We start from the raw sequence: 21,402 nt of genomic DNA on the forward strand, positions 1-21,402 counted from the left end.
CTGAGGGGATGCCCCGTGTAGGCTGCAGAAGCGGATCTGTATCCTGCTTCATCCGCAGTTCCCCTTTTGGTGTGGATATAAAGGCGGTGTGGGCAGAGAGAGCCAGGCAGCAGCACGGCAGCGTCGGGCAGCCAGGATGGGAGTGTGGAGCCTTTTGGTGGCCAGCACGGTGCTGGCTTTGGGCCTGGCGCTCACTGGAGCCACCAACCCTGGCTTTGTGGTCAGGATCACCCAGGCAGGCTTGGACTACGGTGGGTTCGGCTCCTGATCTCCCTCTTCTCTTGCAGGTGCTGGCGGCGGAGGTGCAGAGCCGGGTGCTCGTGCAGTTCCAGGGCAGGACAGGGACAGCCTCGGCCATGCGTGCCAAAGGCAGCATCGGCCTGATGTCCCCATCTGCCCCTGCCGCTGTCTCCATCGAGTCCGTGCAGAGCAGCCAGACCCTGCGGGGGCTGGGGGCTGCGCTCAGGTGCCGATGGGGGAGACCCCGGCTCGAGGAGGCACAGGGCTGGTGGGGCAGGACGGTCCCGTGCTCATGGCACGCATCCAGGCAGCCGAGCCTGAGCCCCGGAGGAGCGAGCTGCGGTGGAGGGAGGCGGTGGGGAGGTGCCAGGAGGGAGGTGACGGAGATGGATGGGCTCTGTGTTGGGTTTATTGAGGCAGGCAGGGCCCCGGCTCCAGCGGAGCGCTGTTATGGATTGAAATACACTGTGAGAAACAGCTCATTTACCCAGCAGCTTTGCTAGCTGTCGGGAGAGGAGGACGTGACTCCCCTTCCCAGATGGATCCAGGCCACCGGTGTTTCCTTTAACCCTTTTGCCATGTGCCTGTTGCACGCTCCTGGCTCCCTTGGGAGGCCCGTGACCATGATGCTGTCCCTTTGCCCCCGCAGCCAAGCAGCACGGGGTTGCTATGTTGGAGAAGGAGCTGGCCCAGCTGAAGCTGCAAGACATCTCAGGTGATTCCCGAATCCGGATCTTGGGGAAGGTGCGCTACGAGATCTCCAGGTGAGCTCTGCCAGTGGCTTGGAGCGACTTGCTGCCCTCCCGGCCCCTGCGGGGAGCCTGGAGGGCCTCGGGGGAGCAGGGGGCCCCGGAGCAGTGAGGGCTGTCCTCTGCCCTGCAGCTCCCAAAATGTTGGCCCTGTCCTCGGTGAAGGGATGCCTCACCTCAGGAACCCACCTAGCATGAGCCCAGGCTGCGGGGTCCCGGGGTTCCAGCTCCTTGCCACCCCCTTGCAGCTCTCCTCCCGCTGCTGCCCTGGGTTTCCAGCACTGAGGAGCTGCTCTCACGGTGCCACAGGGACCGTGCTCCCAAAGGCACCGCTCTGCCCACGCAGTGCTGTTCCTTGGCAGGATGGGAGCTGGGGATGCTGCCGGCACGGTGCCTTCACTCCTGCCCTCCCCAGCTGGGCACCCAGTGTGAGGCACCCCCTCTCACATGCTTTTATTTTATTTTATTTTATTTTATTTTATTTTATTTTATTTTATTTTATTTTATTTTATTTTATTTTATTTTATTTTATTATTTTATTTTTTATATGTTAGGCTGAACCTTCGCAATTTCCAGTTGCCGCACTCGCAGATTTCCCTGGTCCCCAACGAGGGCCTGCAAGTCTCCATCTCCAACGCCTTTGCTGAGCTGGACGGGAACTGGCGTGTGAAGCTGCGCTTCCTGTGGGTACTCGGCTGTCCCTGCGCACAGCCCCTTCCCTGGCTCAGGCCCCTCACTCTGCATTTCCCTCCCTGGATCTGGGCAGGCTTTTTTCCCTCCTCTGCCTCCTTCGTGGTTTGGGCAGCTCTTGCTTTGTTACCTGCAGATGTCCTGACCCCCCCAGCTGGGCTGCAGCTGCTTTAGTCCCGCCGCCTGTGAGCCCCTAGCCCTGGGGGAGCACCGCAAGGTCCCTCTCCCCATGCCAGGGCACCCGCAGCTGGCCAGGCAGCGGTCATGCCTCTCGCAAATGGTCGGGGAGATAACGTGAGCGCCATCTCCCCTCTCGTCCCCTTTCTTGTCTTCCCTCTCCCTGCAGCCGGCAACGTGGGTCATTCAACCTGAAGCTGTCGCATGTCTACATCAAGACCATCCTGAAGCTGGGCAGAGATGCCTCTGGGAAGCCAACAGTTGATATCTCTGCCTGCAGCACCAGTATCTCCAATGTCCGCGTACGCTTTTCAGGCAAATTGAGGTAACATCACCGTGAAGGCCTAGAAATCCTGCGCGTTAGCCCAGCTGAGATGGGAAGGTGGCTGCCAGGCACAGTAGGTGCTTGAATCTGCTCTGAGTTTGTCCTGCTGTGGTTGCACATTTAAGGGAGAAGTTCTGGGGCAGTCACGAGACTTGTATGCATGTTGTTTACGAGCAGGTTTGTTTGCAAATGTAAACCCTGAGTCAAAGCTTGACTCCAGGCTGGCATGGGAATGGCATTCCCCAGTGTCCCACAGCTCCGGTGTCTCCCTTTCCTGCACAAATACTTCTGCAGCATCCTCTGAGATAGAGCAAAATTGACTCCCTCTCTGTTTTTCTCTGCAGTTGGCTTTACAACCTCTTCCGTAGAACCATTGAGTCCAAATTGAAGAAAACCTTGGAAGGCAAGGTACGTGAAAGAAGCTCGGTAGAGCTCCAGGCTTTCTGGTGATCTGTAGCCCTCACTTGTAGCAGCCGTTTCAAGGGCTCAGGTCACACCGACGGATTTAAGCAGGGCCAGAGCGTGCGGGCACATTGCTGATTTGGTGGAAGCTGTGAGGAATGGGCACATGCTAAGTGCAGCCCCATAGCAGCATGTGGCTCGGGCTGGATTCTAAACCTGCAGCGTTTGCCAAAGCCCAGTATAATTGGTTCCCAATTAACAAATACTTCTCTTTCCATGTGGTCAGTTAATTAGATCTTATGCCTCGGCCAAACTCATTGTAGCAGAGGAAACCCGCTCAGAGCCGCCCTTTAAATGGCCTGCACTCATCCGTGCTTTTGGGAGCAATAGGTTAGAAATCCTCTTCTCTGGATTTCAGCTGCTTGCCGTCTTGTTGTAATGGGGTGCACCAGGGAAGCCCTGGTACCTTCAGCCCTGTACAAAAGCCTACGTGCGGGAGACTCGCGTCAAGACATGGAAACAAGCTGTTAGCAATAATTACTACAAGGCTCGCTGGCATGAGCTGCAACCTCCCCGGCCGTGAACCTTGCTCGGGAAGGAGGCAGTTGGAGAGCAGGCAAATCCCACCCTGCCGCAGGTCGGGTCCTGGCCGCGGCGCATTTGGCTCTGGCCGACGCCATCTCGTGCTGCCTGGGGCCACCTGGAGCCCTGGCAGCAGATGGGCTGGCAGCAGGAGCGAGGCTGGGGCCGGGCAGAAAGGCTTTCATGCTGCGGTATCTCCTGGAAGGAGGCAGCTGGGGAATCTGCCCCGGCAGCCCGGCCGAGCCCCTTCGCCAGACACGCGTTTCTCCAGGGGCTTTCTCCCTGCTCGAGATGGAGCAGAGGAGAGGCCAGGGCTGGGAGTGCTGCAGGACCCTGCTCAGCCCTGTCCCTGCCCCGATCTTGCTCCAGCCACCTGTGGGCACCTGCAGCTCTTGCTGCGGGGCTGGGCAGCGCCCTGCCCCAGGGGCCAGGAGGGACCTGGGGGTCCAGCACCCGCAGACAAATACGGACTTGATGATCTCTGTAGGTCCCTTCCAAGTGAACTGTTCCGTCCTGCTCTATTCTATGCTTCTACGATTCTGTTCTACTAGGCAGGGGGACAAGCAGCTTACCAGCAGGCCTCTGCTGGTAAAGTCATGCCCAAGGCTCCGTCCCTCCTCTTCCTCCCGGCAGTGCAGCCTGCCACCAGGTGTTGCCAGCGCGGCCGCTGCTCCTCCAGAGCTCTGCGTCTCGCTGTCAGCTGCTGCCTGCTGGCTGCCTGGTCAGGCAGATGACGGCCTCATCCTGCATGGGGGTTCTTGTGCCAGTATGGCGTTGGAAGAGAGCAGGCTTTTGCAAAGAATACAAACAGCACTGGGCAGCAGAGCACGTGCCCGAGGCTTCCGCACGGGGCTGTGTGCCCCAGCAGAGCCAGGCTGCTGAGCTCCCTTGCCTTTGTTTCCCCAGGTCTGCGGAAGCCTGAGTAGCTCTGTCAGAAGATTCCTACAGCCTTACCTCCAGACCGTACCAGGTACCGCGCGAGCACTGCACGGGGCTTGGGGAGATTTCTTCCTAGCGTTTCCTGGCCACGGGGATGGTGTTTTACCTTGTGCCCACTCCATTTCTTTGTATTTCCGCACACGTGCCGGGAGCTGGGGAGCACCACACAGCAGAGTTGTCACCATGCACTCAGTCCTCCCACAGGGAGAGACGGTGCCGAGATGGGGCACCCGCACGCAGCCTCCCTGAGCCGTGCCCCAGGGCTGGTGGAGCGCAGGCTGCCTCGGCAAGGGGACCTGGATGGCGTCCAGGAATTAGTTTGCGTGGCTGAGAAACAGAGTGAAGAGGAAAATGCAACTTTTATTTCTAAACAGAAGCAGACGCATGTGAAACTGCTATTGTGCTGTTGTACCAGGAAGCCGGGGCAAGGCTCTGCCCAGGCGTCATGGAGGCAAGCTGCTCCTGGCTCTCGCTCACCCTCTGCCCCGTGTCTTGCAGTCACAGCCAAGATAGATACCACGGTCGGGATCGATTACTCCTTGACAGCACCCCCGGTTGCCACTGCCCAGTTCCTCAATGCGGACCTGAAGGTGAGAGGCTGCCCGCGGGGACCTCGGTGTGGCTGATGCCATTGCAGGGCGCAGGAGGGAGGCGGGGGTCAGTCACCGCCTGCAAACGCCGTTCCCCAGCGTGGCTGAGCCCCACCAGCCCTGCTTCACCCACTCCCGTCCTTCCAGGGCGAATGCTTCTCCCTGGCACAGCACACCGCCATCCCCTTCACGCCGCCAGCGCTGGCCTTTCCTCCCGATCACAGCCGCATGGTTTACTTCGGGGTCTCCAGCTACTTCTTCAACACCGCCAGCTTCGCCTACCACACGGCTGGGGCACTGGTCTTTGAAATCACAGACTCCATGGTAAGGAGGCGAGGTGGGATGGGGTCAGCGGCTGGCAGACTCGCAGGGCTCCTCTGCGCCGTGTTCTCCTCCACACTTCCCCATGGAGCTGCGCTGGGCGCAGAGCAGGGGCTGAGATGTCCTTGCTGCACGCACGAGGTGCACGAGGGGCTGATCCTGCCCCAGCGCCGCGCTGCGTTGCCGGGCAGTAACCGTCCTCCTCCCGCAGATCCCGAAGGACATCGAATTCCGTTTGAACACCTCCACCTTCGCGGCCTTCCTTCCCCAGGTGAGCCCCAGCCCTGCCCGGCACAGGCTCTGTGCGAGGCGGCCCCCCAGAGAGCCCAGCCCCACGTTCCCAGCGAGGGGGAGCCGCAGCGGGGCCGTGCTCTGGGTGCTGCATCCCTGCACCCCGTGGGCTGCTGGCATGGGAAGGAGCTCGGCAGCAGCAGGCTGCAGAGCCACGGGAGGTTTTGTGCTGCGGTTCCTCCCCTCTCCCTGCTCCTTTGCAGCTGGACGAGATGTACCCCAACATGCCGATGAAGTTCAGGCTGTCCACTCCCTCCGCCCCGTTCCTGAGCATCGGACCAGACGGGGTCTCGCTCCAGCCTGTTGTGGACATCCAGGCTTACGCCATCTATCCCAACGGCAGCCTGGCCCCCCTCTTCCTCCTCAGCTTGGTGAGTTGGGGTCCGGGGCTGCCGTGGTGCCCCGTGAGCGCTGCCTGCACCTCAGTGAGCAAAGGTGGGAGCTCCCGAGCTGTGCAGCACCCTCCCGTTGTGTTTGGCGATCCTGGGCCATCCGTGCCGTGCTCCTGCTGAGAGGTGCCTCCTGAAAGCAGCCCAGTCGGGTACATGGAGCACCCCAGCACAAATACCCGAGCTCACAAACGCCGGTTTTCATGCTGGGTGCGACTGGGGCCCTGACTGCAGGGCGGTCTGGCTGCCTTTGGGCTGCTCTGAGCTATTCCCCCTGTGCCCATTTCGGGGCGAGCTGGGTGGGCACTGCCAGAGCTCTGCCTCTTTCCCCAGACAGGCAACGTGTCTGCCACCGCCGACGTGAGGTCCGGCCGCATGGTTGGGAGCCTGGCCCTGGGCAGGTGAGCTGCAGGTCCCGGTGAAGCTGCTGCTGAGGGGGGTGCCGGGGATGGGGACCTGGGGCAGAGGGGATGAGCTGCGGCTGGAGGGAGCGGGACAGGCACGGGCACTGCAAAGCACCGCTTCTCTCCGCACAGGATGAAGCTCACGCTGAAGCATTCAGATGTCGGCACTGGAAGTTTCGAGGTAAGCTGTCCCTGACCACGACCAGAGACCCCAGCATGGAGGTGGGAGCCTGCCAGGTGCTGAGGAAGGGACTCACCCCCTCGCACGCACCACCAAGGGATGCTGACCCCACGGGCACCTCCCGTACCAGCCTGTGAGACTGGGCGAGGGAGCAGAGCCGGCCACTATCCCCTTTTTCACCCCTGTGCTTCCTACTCCACCAGCATGGCCCAGAGAAAACCACAGGTCTCTGGTGATGTGCGCACCCATCCCAGCTTCTCCTTTATTTTACTCTTCCTAATTATCCTCTGGGATCTGGTCACCTGCTCTCCCACAGACTAAGCTCTTTTCCTTCTCCCTCTCTCTGCATCTCCAGGTGGAAACGGTGCAGTCAATAACGAACATAGTTGCCTCCAGTGTCCTGCTCCCACGTCTTAATGGTAATAACCTGCTGAGGGGAATGGGGCTGCCGGAACAGACACCAGTCAGGTCACTCTGTCAGGGCAGGCCCAGTTTGTTAACTGAGCCCCTGCTGCCAGGCCTGCTCAGAAGGTAAAACCTGCGGAGAGGAGGCAGCAGCAGCAGCGCCTGGCGTGTCTGGGGTTGGCAGAGGAGGGCTGCGGGTAACCGAGTGCGGGAGCCTCTCCGCACTGTGACACGCATCCAGAAGTGAACGCAATGGAAAAAATGAGCCTGACACACATCCTAATGCGTTCCAGACCCTCTCCCCCGCCCGCTGCTTCTCATTACAGCTGAACAAATCAGCCCAGAGCGGGGCCGGAGGCTGCCAGGGGCCCCAGGGGCACAGCACAACGTGAAGCCCCCAGACCTTAGTGTAGCCTGGAGGAGCTCCCTCTGCCTTCCCAGGGCCTGGGGGGGCAAAGGAAGGGCCGGGGGTAGGAAGTGGCCTCAGCTTTGCACAGCCCCTTGCTCCCTCTTGCTTCTCGTTCCAACACAGCCGTGTGTGTTTTCTTTTCCAGAGAGATTAGGTAAGGGCTTCCCTCTGCCACTGCCAGCCCAAGTACAGCTCTCCGACCTCCTCGTGCAGTTTCATGAGGTGAGTGGAGGGTCCGGAGCCTGTCCTGCCACTCGCCCCCGAGAGGCGGGGGTCAGGCGAGGTGCCCCGAGAAGGGGGATGAAGCAAATTTCATGCACAGCGGTGGCTCAGGCAGGGCTGCGTTCTGCAGATTTTAAGACCGGGGCCTGACTTTCCCACGCCGCTTTTTATAGTCAGCAGAGCTCCGGGGCAGCTCAGCCGCGAGCCTGACGGGGCTCTGCGTGTGGCGGCTGAGTAGCTGCAGCCCAGGACGCGGCTGCGTGCGGTGGGACCCAGGCAGGAGGGAGGAATCCTGCGCGTTGGGAGGCCTGGGGAGGCCCCGGAGGAGTGCCACTGACTGGATGCTGGATGTTTATGGCGGGGTGTGGCTGTGAAACGTCTTCGGAGCCCCTCCGGAGCTAAAATTAGCCAGCAAGGATGGCAGAAGCACAATGCCCACGCTCCCTCCCCAAAGCGGGCGGGTGATGAGCAGGGCTGGCTCCAGCAGCAAAGCAGCTGCAAGGACGCATCGCAGACTTCCTCTCTCCTTCTCCTAGAATTTCCTGCTGTTTGGAGCAAACGTTCACTACCAGCCCAGGCAAGGCAGATAGATGACCAAGGCGACCTTCAGCACCGACAACGCCCCCCTCTCGCCCGCCCCGTGCCGCCCCTCCGAGGGGACCCGCTTCCCATCCCGCGCCCCTGGCTCCCAACCCCGGCTCCCCCCCGCCGTCCCCGCCGCCGAGACAGCGAACGAACGGTTCTGCCAGGACGTGACTCATCGGCCGCCCCAGCCCGAGCAGCCAGAGGACAAACCGCAGACGCGCAGGCGAGGGCCAGAAGCGCCCGAGGGGCCGAGCCCCGCGGCCCGGGCTGGGCTGAGGGGGCCACGGGAGCCCGGGGGTCCCCGGCCACCCCAGGTCGCCGCTGCTGCGGGTCCTGGGCCCTCTCCTGCCCCGGCCCCGAGGAGCCACCGACCACCAGCTGCTGGGGCCGACAGAGCCGAGGCTCGGGCCGAGGCCTGGCGGCGGCGGCTCCCCCTCCTGCACGTGCTTCACCTTCACCGAGCGCTTCCCCGCGGTGCTGTACAAAGCCTTGCTCAGCCGGGGGGCTTCCAGCGCCCTCGCGGAGGCTGCGCCCCGCTCTGAGCCTTTCTATAAAATACCACATGGAAATCACTCGTGTCACCGCGTTGTTATAGCCCCCTTCGCGCACCTTCCAGCGGGGCGGAGAGGTGGCCGGGAGGGCCTTTCAGGACACCCTCGTGCCCCTCGCCTGACAGCACAGCGCGGACAAGCCCGCTCCTCCCTTCATTGCTCCTGTCCCGGGGGGGAACCGCAGGGGCCGGGCCAGCCCCGCCGGAACGGTGCCGGCGCGGAACGCGGGGCCGCGGGGCGGGGACGCGGCGGGGCCGCTGCTGGCGGCGCGCACCGGGGCCGCTCGGCTCGGCCCGGCCCGGCCCCCGCCGCCTCCGCCTCCGCCCCGTCCCGGTCCCGGTCCCGGTCCCGGTCCCGGTCCCGGTCCCGGTCCCCGGTCCCCGGCCCCGGTCCCCGTCCGGCCCCGGCTCCCCGCCGGGCTCGGCCATGCCGGGCTGGGGCCGCGTGCTGCGGGCGGCCGGGCGCCTCCGCTCGGTCGCCGCCAGCCCCGGGGCCGCCCGCGGAGCGAGCCGCGGGCCCGGCGAGCGGCCGGGGGGGCGCGGGGCCGCGCTGCCCGCGGGGCCGGACCTGCGGCACTTCCTGAGAGCCGCCGCCGTGCCGCCGCCCGCCGGGGAGCCGCGGCCCGAGCCGGAGCGGGGCGCTGCCGCCGGGCCCGGCACAGGTCGGTGCCGCCGGGCCCTGCCCTGCCCTGCCTGCCCTGCTCTGCCCTGCCCTGCCCTGCCAGCACCGCCGGCCCCGGGCCCTTGCGGCCCTGGCAGCCAGGCCGAGGCCAGCCCGAAGCTCCGGTGGGGCTCTCGGCGGAAGAGCTGCGGGGCTGCGGGCCCTGAGAGCGGCCCCGGCGCGAGGAGGAGGCCAGCTCGGCGGCCGCACGCTCGCTGCTGCGTCCCCGCTCCACGGAGATGCGCAGGGCAGCGGCCTGCGCCGTGCCTCCCGGGACGCTGCGGGTGCCAGCAGCAGCTGGGGCAGAGCTCCCAGGCCGCAGTGCCCGGAGGAGAGGGGCGTTCGTTGCGCCCAGTGCTGGGGCTGAGCAGCGCAGTAGCTTCGGCCTCTCCGCAAGCCACCGTCCAGGCCTCTGGTGCTGGAACGACGTGCTCGGAGGCACTCGGGTTTCCCAGTGCCGCTAGCAGAGCCTGCTTTAATTTTGGCTTGCCTTTTCTGTATAGGCTGGAAGGGAAAGCGCCTTTTCTGTATAGCCTGGAAGGGAAAGCGCCTTTTCTGCGGCTCGCCTGTTGCGGGACTGCAGCTTCCTTCCCGTGGAGGAGATCACAGAAGGAGCTTGTAAACGGGAGATTGATTCAGGGCAGACATCTGCGTCACCCCCATCTCTGTCTTTGTTGCAGTGTACCTGGAGACCTATGGCTGCCAGATGAACGTCAACGACACTGAGATCGCTTGGGCTATCCTGCAAAAGAACGGCTACACGAGGACAAAGGACGTGGATGAGGTGAGGAGCCTCGGCAGCTCTTCTGTAAAGCAGGCCTGGGAGAGCTTCACACCGCCACCGAGTCCCAGGTTTTATCTTGAGTGCCGTCCCACAGGGTGGTGGGATGTGTGCGGTGAAGGAAACTACTGAACAAGCCTGCTAGAAAGCTGCAGGGTTTTTGTTTTGTTCTGTTTTCCTTTAAACTGCTGGGTTCCCTCTCAGCTGGGGGGGGACTGGACGCAGTGGGATGCTCCTGACTTATCCTCACCTGAGTTTACTTGTGCTGTTTTGTGGAAGGCTCTGCTTGTTTTCTGCTAAGTTTTCTTGCAACTTTGGTCGTTGAAACGCAGAGTGTTTTTAGACAGATCCTTTTTGCTAAGTGAAGTGAGTTTTATAGTCTACTTGTTCAGGTTGTGTGTGCGGTTTTTACAATTTCTCCTTCCTTCTCTGTCATCCTCAATCTAGGCAGATGTGATTCTGCTTGTTACCTGTTCTGTGAGGTAAGGAAACTTTTGTCACTGCTGTTTTTTGGATGGTTTTAAAGGAATTGCAATTTGAAAACTGAGGAGATAAATACATTGTGTAATGAAAACAGCAGGCGGATGTGAAACTGCCCATTTAGCTTAGGCCAGAGCTAGTTGATGTTATGATACATAACGCTAATTGTGCAATTAATTACTGTGGAGTGAGAAAAAGCTCCTTGGTAGTGTACGCTGTGTCTCTATCTCATGGGCAGTGAGAGACTCACAAACGTTTGTGCTTGGATGATTTTTGTTTTTTTACTTTTTGACTCTTGTGTTTGGTTGAAGTGCCTTTCTCTTTAGTACAAGGCCTGTACTGCAAAAAATTGGGAAACCGATTTAGGGTATATTTGGGATAAAATGTATAGGGAACTTTGCTTGTTTTTTTCCTGCATGCAGATGTTGAACGTGCACTGTCTCTCGCAAGGTAGCTGATATTTGCTGGCTAAGGCAGACTTTTTCTCTGCAAGAGCTTAGTGTGGGAGTTGTTTCTGAAGCGTTGAGGTTCCTAAGCAAGCAAAATAGCAGCAGATAAGTCAAGACATAATCTACACAGCACAGAAAGCGCTTCCACGTACCATCAGATCCATCAGGGGGATGATTCTTGGTTCCCTGTCTTCAGTTCAATTCTCCCCTGAAAGCACTTGAGCTGCTTTGAGCTGCTTTGAGCTGGAGGACTGTCGAAGCGCAGCAATGGGACTAACCCCTGCTTTCCTGCTTCCCAGGGAGAAGGCTGAGCAGGCTATCTGGAATCGCCTGCGGCACCTCAAGGCACTGAAAGCCCGGCGGCACCAGGATCGGCCGCCTCTCCGCATCGGGATTCTAGGTACGTGGTGGGCTGTGCGGCGGTGGGGAGCACGCGCTGTTGTGCCACATCCCATCACGCTGCGTTTCCTCTCCCCTCTGGTGGCATCAGGCCTTTTCCGCGGGGTGAAAGCAGGTAGCGAAGGGGTGCGGCAGGCTGACCGAGGGTGGGCACGTCCTCACAAGGACCCTTCTCCTTTGGTGGCAGGATGCATGGCTGAGAGGCTTAAGGAGGAGATTCTGCACAGGGAGAAGCTAGTCGATATCGTGGCAGGCCCCGACGCGTATCGTGACCTTCCTCGGCTGCTGGCCGTGGCTGAGTCTGGGCAGCAAGCTGCTAACGTCCTGCTGTCGCTGGATGAGACTTACGCAGATGTTCTGCCTGTCCAGACTAGCGCAGGTGGCACGACAGCATTTGTGTAAGTACCTTATTTCCTGTGCACGTTTCTGTGGGTTTTGTTTGGAAATACTGCTGTCCAGAACAGACGTGCCAGTGACAGCAGCTACCCAAAACAGGCAATGCTCAATTTATTTCTGATACAATAAAACTCAACAGTGAATCAGAGCTATTGCCATGCAGGTAATGTTCCCTGTCTTCCCTCCAGCCCAGCAAGCGCTCTGCCTCGGAGCTGTGTGGGAGGAACGATGGCAACATCAAAGTGATCTTCCCTGATGCCGAGATAAAGGATGCCACAGGCTGCAAGGCTCTGGTCAGAGCCCAGCCAGGAGACTATGTTTTGGTGAAGGTGACCTGCCTGTAATTCTTGTTTCCTTAGGCTCTTTTTTCTGCGCAGTGCTGTTTCCTACAAGAGCTGCTGCCCAGAGAGCCTAAAATTAGAGTGGATCCTCCTTGGCCTTTTTGTTCCTGAGGAATGTTGTGCTGTTTCTTTCAGGTGACCTCTGCCAGTTCTCAGACCTTGAAGGGAGTTCCGCTTTGTCGTACCACCCTTGCCTGCTCTACAGCGTGACACTGTCCGGTGGCAGCAGGGATAACTCAAAAGTAGCACGTTTTCCCCAGGAAGAAACAACAAAGTTTGGACAGGTGGAGATGGGGCAGAAACAGTGATGTGTTGTATTTTATCTATACATATTAGGCATATTTATGAGATATTTATGTCTGCAGGGCAGATCATTCCTCATAGCTCCGCTGAATTTAGGAGCTGCAAAAACTGGGAGAACCTAGAAAACACAACTCTAGTAACTGCTGGAGAATCGCAGGAGAACTGCCGAAGGGATGAACAACTTGAAGAACAAGATTGTTGAGAAGATTGTGATGAATTCTTTCCAAATAATAAATTCCTCAACTGCAAAATGTTTGGAAGGGGGAAGTAAGAACTTCGGCACAGCCCATGGCGAAGCTGAGCCCCTGACCCGGGGCTGGGCTCCAGGTGTAAGGGTGAAGGGATCCTGGTGCCCCCAGAACCAGCATCTTTCCCGGTGGCTGGCAGCAGGGCAGATCCCCTCCCTGGCCAGCTGCAGCTCACCCTTGGCCCTGCAGTGCACAGAGCAAGGCGTGCTCAGGGGGGCCAGGTACGAGCTGGAGGTGGGAACGTGCTTCGGGCAGCCGACGGCGGGTCTGGGAGCCCGCCCAGAGAGAACGTGGCCTTGGTTAATGCAGCTTAATTAGCTTTAATGTGCTTTAGCTAAAGCACTTTGCAGTCACACTTTGGTTAATTCTTCTTGACATTTTCTGTGTCTGTACCCAGAAATCTGCCGCCGTCGGGCCTGGAAGGAGGAGCTGCGGGGCCTGGGCAGAGAGGGAGGAAAGCGAGGCCCTGCTCACTGCCTGGTCTGCACGTGCGCTCCCTGTGGATTTCCCCTCACACGTGCCATTCAACGCCGCTTTTCTCACGCTTGGTCTGCCTGCACGACATCCCTTCCTGGGGGACCTCGGCCAGGGGGCCTCCTGCCCCAACACCCCGAGCTCGGCTCCTTCCCGTCCCGGCGTGGCGGCGCAGAGCGGGGCCGGGGATGGGCCAGCCCTGCACAGCCCTGGCACGTCCCAAAACCAGCTCTTCTGAAACCAAACCAAACTCTCCCTGGCCAAGCTCATTTGGCACTGATGAAAAAGCAAAAGAAATCAGAAAGAGAAGCCTGGTCCCGCTGAGCCACGGGGCTGCTCCATGCCACGGGCAGCCCCCAGCCCGGCCGTTCCCCCCGCAGCCGCAGGGGGGTCTCTGAGGGGTGGGGGGTGCAGGCTGCGGTCCGGAGGGGCGAGGGCGTGCACGCTGCCAGCAGCCCTGTCCCAAACCCGCTGACACCCCAATGCCGTCCCCCGAGACCCCACGCTGCCCTCCCCGTCCTGCCTGGCTGCCACTCGCTGCGGGGAAGCTGCCGAGCCCGTGGAGACTGGGGGGCACTGGTGGACCCGCAGCCAGGGGAAAGTGGGGCGTCAGAGCGGGGACAGCCCCGCTGCCAGGGGGGGCAATCTCATCGCCCTCATCAAAACCCAGCCGCAAGGTGGATTGCTACGGGACGGATCCACTGAATAAACAGAGCCACTTTCCTGCCAATGGAATAAAAACGCACAGAACTTCCTAAAGCAGCAGGGACGGTGTCGGCCAAAGCCAGGAGAAAAGTATTGACTGATGGAGGCACCAGACACAGCCCGGGTTGCGCTGAGGAATATTTTGGCCTCGAACGCCTAGAAATGTTTTTGTTAAGTGTCACAAAGCACTTCATCACCGCGAGAGGTTTTTGGGGTAAACACGGCGCAGCAGCTTTGTGTTCGTGCGAGAGGCTGAGGCGAGCCTGGCCAGGGAGTGATTAGAAATCAAAAAGGAACCAATTAGCCCACTTCCCTCCACCAGCTGCAAGGGAGTGCAGGAATGAAACAAAAGGCGTGAGGGAGCATAAGGAGATTTACATTTGCAAAGCTATTTCCATTTTAATAAGCCAAAGTGCTGTTAAATAGAGATTGATATTTCTCCCCAAATACCCATATTTTCCAGAAGTGGTTTATACCAACACGGCGAGCCGGGCTTTGGTGTTTTGGTGCAGGGAAGTTGTTTAACTCACACCCAACGCCACAGGGTGACTCCGCTCCCTCTCCTCTCCCCAGCTCAGGAGGGAGCGAGCTTTGAACGCTCGGGCCGGCAGTGAACAACAGCTCCTCTCCCTCTTCCGCAGCTCCCCATCAGCGAGCTTGGCAGGGCAGGACGCAAACGCTCACCCACAGCCCCGGCACGGAGGAGCCGGAGGCCGGCGCTCAACGCAGCATCGCCCGGGAGCCCGAGGCAACGGCGCGTGCGGCTGCGGCGACGGACGGCCGGCCGGCCCGGGGGGGATGCGCCGCACGTCCCTGTGCCCGCGAGGCCGGCACGGCTCGGGCAGCGGCACCCGCTTGGTGCACCCCAAGCTTTGCAGGGACGTTGAAGCCCTCGGGCCCCGCGCACGCCTCGCCCCGAGCCCGCTGCCACCCGACGCCTCCGCGCTCGGTGCCAGCCTCGTGCTCGGGCGCGCGGGGCGCGGGCAGCAGGTGCTCGGGGCAGCGGCAGCGTAAAGGATAGGAAAGCAGAAGGCATTACCATGCTTAATGGGAAGTGGCAGAGGGCCCGGGGGAGACCGCGGCAACAACTGTCCCTTCCCTCTTCCTTCCTCGGGGCCCGAGCGCTGCCTTATTGCCCGCGGCTGGCCCGCCGCGCTCCGCCGCTCCGCTGCGGCTTCTCCCCGGCTGGTGGCTCCTCGACGAGGTCCCGGTGCCCCGCGACGAGGTCCCGGTGCCCCGCGGGCGCTGCGGGGCTGCCGCCACCCCCGGCCCCATCGGCGCGCCCGGGCCGCCGGCCGGGCAGGCTCCCTCCCAGCGGCCGCGTCAATGTGGGAAAAAAAAAACAGAACGAAAGAAAAGAAGAAGAAAAAGAGCGAGCCCCGCTGGCGGGGGAGGGGAGGGGAGGGCGGAGGGGAGGAGAGGGAGGGGAGCGGAGGAGAGGGGAGGGAAGGGAAAGGAAGGGGGGCGCAGCGGGGGCTGCCCGTGGGACGCGGCGCTCGGTGGCTCCGGCTGCCAGCGCTGCCCGGCCACGGGGCGCCGAGTGGGGTGGCCCTGGGGTGGCCTTTGGGTGGTCCTGGGGTGGCCCTGGGGTGGCCGTTGGGTGGCCGTGCCGTGGCCATGGGACGCCCACAGTCCCGGTGCGGAGCTGTCGCGGTGCCAGCCCCGACGAGCGAAGGTGCCCACGGGGGCCACGCTCCCACCCGCTCCGCTCCCCCCCCCCGAGCCCCCACTGCGGGACTGCGCTGCCCGGGGCTGCTCCGTGCCCAGCTCGGGGGGCAGCGGGGCTGCAAAGCCCCCGGCCAGCCCCGTGCCCGGCTGCGTCCCGCTGCCCATCGCCGTCCTTCCCAGCACCAGGGACCTGCAAAAGTCTGGCGTGTGCACGTGCGTGCGTACAGCGCGTGTGTGCGAGTGTTCATACGTGCAGGCGTACGCCGGTTGTGGTGGATTTCCCCTTTTTAAATTAATACGGGCCGGTGTCTGCCAAAGAGAGCACTTCGCAGAACTCCGAGTTTTTACTTCGGGGTTGGCCCAAAGGTAGAGCAGAAGCAAAGTGCCTTTGACAGCTCTCTGGGATGATTCAGCCATGGAAAGTACCTCTCTGGGGGCAGAGCGGGTGATCAGGCAGCCAGGGTGCCCGCCCTCGTGTTTGCGGGCAAAGACTCAGGGCTGGGCTGGGGACGAGAGCGGGGATGGCTGGGCCGGCTGCAGCGTGGGCCGTGGGCTGCCGGGGCAGCGTCGGTAACAAAGATTTCTCCGGGGATCAGCGAGCAGCCGAAGGACACGCTGTGAAAACAAGCCGAGGCGGGAGGAGGTACAGCTGGGGAGCTTGGAGGGAGGAACGGCGCGAGGGAGGGCTTTCTGCGTTTGCCTCCCATTTCCGTGGGAGCAAGCGAGAGCCCTTTTGTCGCCAGCGCAGAGCACGAGCGCTGCGGGGCTCAGGCGCCAGCAGCTGTGTGCGGGCAGCGGCTCGGCCGTGGGGAGCGGGGCCGGGGCGCCCGCTGCAGCCCCCTGCAGCCCCCTGCTCGGCTCCAGACCCCCAGGCACCGCCGCAGCTTCGTCGACGCTGGCACACAGCTGGCCCCCGGCCCCAGCCGTCTGCCCAGGAACCCTCACGCCAACTGGGGCCCACTGGGCCAGCTCCTCCCTTCCCCACCAGCCGCCAATTGCTCCTTTAATTGCGTTAGTTCACATAGTCTGCTTCAGCCTTTTTATGGATTCCCTGAGCGTGGGGTAGGAGGGAGCATGAGATCATGCTCTGGCCTCCTGGGATTGCCTGGTTACCTCTGAAGCGAGCCCAGGAACTCGCTTTGGCTTCTGCGCCTTCGGAGAGCTGCTGCAGGCGGGCGGGGGGTGGCTGAGGGGTCCCGCACCAGCAGTTGGGGCGAGCAGAGAGGATGGCCTGATGTGAAGCCTGGTGGGACCCCGACCCTGGTGGGACCCCCACCCTGGGCCCTGCAGTGTCCCCGAGGCCAGCAGCTCCCTGCCTGGCCGTGGGTTCCTCTTTCCTGGGGTGCTCGCCCTGTGACTGCCCCCAGCATGGCAGGGTCTGGCCCCGCACCCCCCAGAGCGGCTCCCTGCACCCTCCTGCTGCCCTGGGACAGCCAGGTGGGGGGGCAGGGGGGCAGGGGCCAGGCCTGCCCAGCAAAGGGCAGAGCTTCTGGGGGCCTCCCGGGACCCCTGGCCCCATGAGCTCACCCTCCTCTTTGGCTCCCTTTCTCCACCTCCTGTTTTGCCCGAGCAGCTGCTGGGGCAGGCTGCATGTGGCCTCTCGCCCTGCCCCTCCGGCGGCACAGAGCCACCATTCAGAGCCCCCCCCCCCAGCCCCGGCCCTGCCTGAGGTCATCATTCCTGCATTTTTATTTTTACTTTTCTGCAAAATCACCCCCTCTGCTCTCCGCGTCCCCTTTTGTCTCCCCGAGGCTCCCAGACTCGTGCCGGGAGGCGGCGTGCCCTGGGGGGGAGCAGCGTGTTGGGGTGCTGGCAGCCCCCCGCGGGTGGGGGACGCCCTGGCTGTGGAGCTGCTCTGGGGGGCCCTGGGACAGCACCAGGACGCTGGGGCAGAGGCAGAGCGCGGGTGGTGAGCCCGGTGTTGGGGAAGGTCCCGGGGGCCAAGCTCCCGCTGGGAGCCCCATTGCTTGCGGCCAAACCCCTGCACCCGGGGTCCTCATCTGCAAATTGACGCTTCTCGCTGCGCCCCCCTGGTTTTAGCTCTTGCGTCCCCGAGCGTGTCCGGTCACTTGTCTTTGATGCTGGCGTCAGGGCTGGCGTCAGCTGGTGACCCTGCGCTGGCCGAGAGCCTTCCCTGCCTCCCAGGAGCAGCCGGAGCTGGGTCACGCCGATCCTGCAGCTGGGAAAACAGCGTCGGGGGAGCCCCCACGCTGCCTGACTGTATTTTGAGGTGCTGCTGGATTGAAGGCTGTGGGGGGCTCCCAGCAGCAGGTGAGGGTGGGCAGTGGCGGTGATTCGGCACAGGGGCTGGAGCCACAGCCCCCGGCGCCCCGATGCTGGCGGCCTTTCGCAGAGGTGTGGGTGACATCCCTGCAGCTCCAGGGATGTCCGTGGTGGCCCCTGGCCCTGGGCAGAGCCCTCTGGCCCTGTTGGTGGCAAAGGGGAGTTGCGGATAGAGGGAGGGTTTTATTCCTGGCTGTGGACTTCCCTTGTTCCAGGTTCCCTCTGAAACTGGCTGGGTTGCTCTCACTTTTTTGCTGAGTGCCCCTGGGGTTTCCCCACGGTTTCCCCATTAGAGCATTTGCCAGACCACAGCTGGGCTTTGTGGCCACAAATAAAAGCCAGATAAGCCGGAATCAGAGATACCTCTGGCACCAGCCTGCTCGTCTTTGATGTGGCCGTCCGGGCTGGCATCAGCTGGTGACCCGGTGCTGGCAGAGAGCCATCGCCACGGGGAAGTCCCGTGGTGTTTGTGGCACCGCACACAACGGATGTGGATGGGTTTCCTCGCCAAAGTCTCGTGCCTGGGTGTCCTGCTCGCTGCCTGAGGTGTGGTGGCCTGGCCGCACGTGCTGCCTCTGCCAGCAGCGGTGGGGCACAGGCCGTGCACCCACCGCGGCCACGCCAGCAGTGCTGGGGATGGAGCAGGGCCGCAGCCAAAGCCCAGGTCCCCTCTGAGAGCCCAAGGACACAATTGCAGGATGGGTTTGGCCATTGCATCATGTAGGAGATGTGGAAAGAGCTGCGAGCAGGACCGGGAACTGCCTGCACGTGGCAAGGAGCATGTGGGGCCAGAGGACAACATGGTGGGGGGGAAGGATGGCAGGGGGACGGAAGCACACAGGTCCTGAGCCGTGTCCCAGGGCTGCCGGCGGAGAGGAACCTCCCAGCTCTGCCAGGCGATGCTGTGCACTGCCCAGCAAGCCCTGTGCCCCTGTGGGGTGGCCAGGCCCAGCTCTGGCAGCCCTGGGGAGCACAGCAGCCCGCCGAGCGGCCGGGCCGGGCCGGGCTTTGCAGTTAATTCACTGCTGTCACCCCCAGCAGGAAGCGCTGCCGGGACTAGCCCTCGGTGTTGGGTGTTAGAAGTGGTTCCAACTGTTCCTTGACAAACACGGGATTGTTTGGTCAGGGTTCATGCTGTGTTTTTTCAGTTCAACTTTAAAATTTGCTCAAAGCCAGAAGGAAAACGTTGTGTTTGTGCTTCCTCAGCATGCTGCCCCCCATGAAATTTCATTTCTCCTCACGGAAGAGGTTCTGGTTCCTTAATGCTCACCCTGAGTGTCTTAAATATCATTTTGAAACTGCCCCGTAGAGATGCCGTGCCACAAACGTGCGCCTCCGGGGAGTTCCTCCTTCACTGCGAGCAAGACTCAGCAGAAAGCTGAAACGGGGCTTTGGCTCTTGAACCTTCTCCTCTGCTCTGGGCTTCCTCTTTCTGTGTACAACGAGCTCTGCCCTGGGGCTCCTGGGCACCAGGGATGTGTTGGGGCCGGTGCTGATGGCTCCAGGCAGCCCACGGAGCATCCCGCGGGACGCGGCTCTCCCCCGGGCCGTGTGCCCTGTGCTGGCAGGCGCTGTCACCACCCGGCCTGCCGGGCCGCTGGGTCCCGCGTGGGCTCCTGCTGCTGCCTCACAGCACAGCCCCAGCAGCCGGACCCAAAGGGGCAGGGCCGACCCATCACGCTCAGCAAACCGGCGGCTCGGGGACATGGAGACTGCGGTCCTGCTCCCCAAAGCCTCGTCTGCAAGTTTGGTGTGCGCTTGTCGCGCGCGGGCGAGGCAGCCTGCAACTACGGGGAAGAAAGACAGAAGGATCTGAGGTCCCCGGTCTCGCCAGCACCGAGCCTCCCTGTGCCGGAGCCTCCAGCAAAGCCATCCCAGGCTCTGCGGCCCTGCCTGGGGTGCTGCTCTCCAGGCTCCGTGGCACAGGCATGCCAGGCCGCTGTGCTTGAGCAATAGCTGGATTTCACAAATGCTAAATGCAGGGATGTTGCCTCTGGACAGATAGGAGTGCTGGGCGATCACCAGCCACATGAAGTTTAACAAAAGCAAGTGCTGGGTCCTGCACCTGGGACGGGGCAACCCTGGCTATACGTACAGACTGGGCGACGAGACGCTGGAGAGCAGCCCCGCAGAGAGGGATCTGGGGGTTGTGGTTGACAGCAAGTTAAATGTGAGCCAGCAGTGTGCCCTGGCAGCCAGGAGGGCCAACCGTATCCTGGGGTGCATCAAGCATGGCCTTGATAGTCGGTCGAGGGAGGTGATTGTCCCGCTCTGCTCTGCGCCGGTGCGGCCTCACCTCGAGTACTGTGTGCCGTTCTGGGCACCACAGTACAAAAAGGACATTAAACTGTTGGAGAGTGTCCAGAGGAGGGTGATGAAGATGGTGAAGGGCCTAGAGGGGAAGACATAAGAGGAGCGGCTGAGGTCACTGGGCCTGTTCAGCCTGGAGAAGAGGAGGCTGAGGGGAGACCTCATCGCGGCCTACAACTTCCTCGCGAGAGGGAGTGGCGGGGCAGGGGACCTATTCTCCATAAACACCAGAGATAGGACCCACGGGAACAGTGTTAAGCTGAGGCAGGGGAGGTTTAGGCTGGACATCAGGAAGAGGTTCTTCACCAAGAGGGTGGTCGCACACTGGAACAGGCTCCCCAGGGAAGGAGTCACTGCACCAAGCCTGTCTGAATTTAAGAAGCGATTGGACTGTGCAATTAGTCATATGGTCTAAAATTTTGGGTAGACTTGTGTGGTGCCAGGAGTTGAACTTCATGATCATTATGGGTCCCTTCCAACTCGGGATATTCTGTGATTCTATGATTCTGTGAACTAGGACTTCCCTGGTTACAGGGAGGGATCTGCCCGCATCAGCTGCTGAGGACTTCCCTTGCTGCTTCCAGAAAGGAAAATAAAAGCTAATCACTTCTAAATCACTTTTTCTTCCACCAGCTCTCGTAGTGGTGGCCAGGGAGCAGCAGGGCTGCTGGGCTCTGCAGAAAGCCCAAGGCAGCAGGGGGGCTCTGCCCTGCCCAGCCCTGCCCCACAGACTGCTGCCTCCCCGCCTCGCTGCACCCCCTCGTGCACCCGTCGTGAGCCCAAGAGCTGTGGCACCTGGGACCCCAGAAATTTTGCATCTGGCGCTCATCCGTGGTACAAGAGACATCTCCTGGGCATGGCTGCTGCTGGGCAGAGCTCTGGGGCTGGGGTCGGGAGGTGCGCGGGCACCCCTCAGTCCTCGATTCCGTCCCCCCTCGGCCCCGTTGTGGCCACCCAAGCTGAGGTGAGGGCCTCTTGGCCAGCCCCTGGGTGTGAGGTGACTTGGGATTTTCTTGCAGGAGGCAAAAAGACGTAACTTTAGCCCTTGTTGTGCCCCAAGGCTGTTCCACTGGTAATGCTACAACCAGTGCCTTGGATGGGTCTGGGTCGTGCTGGTGGCAGTTATTAGGGCAGAGTAGGGGCCCCACGGGGCAGGACAGGGGCAGCCTTTGCTGGGTAGAGGGCAAAGCAACCGGGCAGGGCAAAAAGCAAACAACTGCCCCATAAACTCAGCCAGCAGCAGGGAGCTGAGGCCAGCAGCAGGGAGCCGAAGCCAGCGGCTCGTCTGTGCCCCGGGTGGCTGCTGCTGTGGGGAGGGGCTGCGTGCCCCTGGCACGGGGCTGGGGCCGTTACCTCCTGGTCCTTGCCGGCCTTCCCTGCTGCTTTGGGAGCGGGGCAGCGGCCAAGCAGGAAGCACCAGGCTGAGGGGATGCCCCGTGTAGGCTGCAGAAGC

The 21,402-nt window shown here is 61.8% G+C and overlaps 2 protein-coding genes across 8 annotated transcripts; both read left to right on the forward strand.

Annotated features, from left to right (window-relative positions):
- Positions 1-87: 87 nt before the first annotated feature.
- Positions 88-8,470, forward strand: LOC310882780 (bactericidal permeability-increasing protein-like). The gene is made up of 15 exons (XM_083802000.1): positions 88-251; positions 890-1,004; positions 1,544-1,672; positions 2,026-2,181; positions 2,526-2,589; positions 4,072-4,135; positions 4,603-4,694; positions 4,842-5,018; positions 5,227-5,286; positions 5,510-5,677; positions 6,029-6,096; positions 6,232-6,280; positions 6,636-6,699; positions 7,240-7,316; positions 7,853-8,470. Exons 1-15 carry the CDS (start codon positions 137-139, stop codon positions 7,904-7,906), a joined length of 1,452 nt encoding a protein of 483 aa, XP_083658126.1. The 5' UTR covers positions 88-136; the 3' UTR covers positions 7,907-8,470.
- Positions 8,471-8,602: 132 nt separating this feature from the next.
- Positions 8,603-21,299, forward strand: LOC310882786 (mitochondrial tRNA methylthiotransferase CDK5RAP1-like). 7 transcript variants are annotated; one of them, XR_014573140.1, is made up of 8 exons: positions 8,798-9,113; positions 9,793-9,896; positions 10,341-10,375; positions 11,122-11,222; positions 11,409-11,619; positions 11,806-11,946; positions 12,094-12,242; positions 12,324-14,137. XR_014573140.1 is itself a non-coding variant. In XM_083802014.1 (6 exons), the coding sequence occupies exons 1-6, from the start codon at positions 8,879-8,881 to the stop codon at positions 12,095-12,097; spliced, it is 690 nt and encodes a 229-aa protein (XP_083658140.1). In that variant the 5' UTR covers positions 8,798-8,878; the 3' UTR covers positions 12,098-14,137. The 7 variants fall into 7 exon arrangements, 4 of the variants coding, with proteins under 4 accessions (XP_083658139.1, XP_083658141.1, XP_083658140.1 ...); XR_014573141.1 differs by having other exon boundaries at positions 12,329-14,137; XR_014573139.1 differs by having other exon boundaries at positions 12,094-14,137.
- Positions 21,300-21,402: the final 103 nt, after the last annotated feature.

This window comes from Anser anser (assembly GCF_964211835.1).
Source record: "Anser anser genome assembly, chromosome: 16".
NCBI lineage: Eukaryota > Metazoa > Chordata > Aves > Anseriformes > Anatidae > Anser > Anser anser.

Coding starts and splice junctions, on each gene's coding strand:
- LOC310882780 (XM_083802000.1), top strand. CDS start 137: ATGGGAGTGTGGAGCCTTTTGGTGGCCAGCACGGTGCTGGCTTTGGGC. Junction 252..889: donor CCAGGCAGGCTTGGACTACG/GTGGGTTCGGCT, acceptor TTGCCCCCGCAG/CCAAGCAGCACGGGGTTGCT. Junction 5,019..5,226: donor TTGAAATCACAGACTCCATG/GTAAGGAGGCGA, acceptor CTCCTCCCGCAG/ATCCCGAAGGACATCGAATT.
- LOC310882786 (XM_083802012.1), top strand. CDS start 14,729: ATGCTTAATGGGAAGTGGCAGAGGGCCCGGGGGAGACCGCGGCAACAA.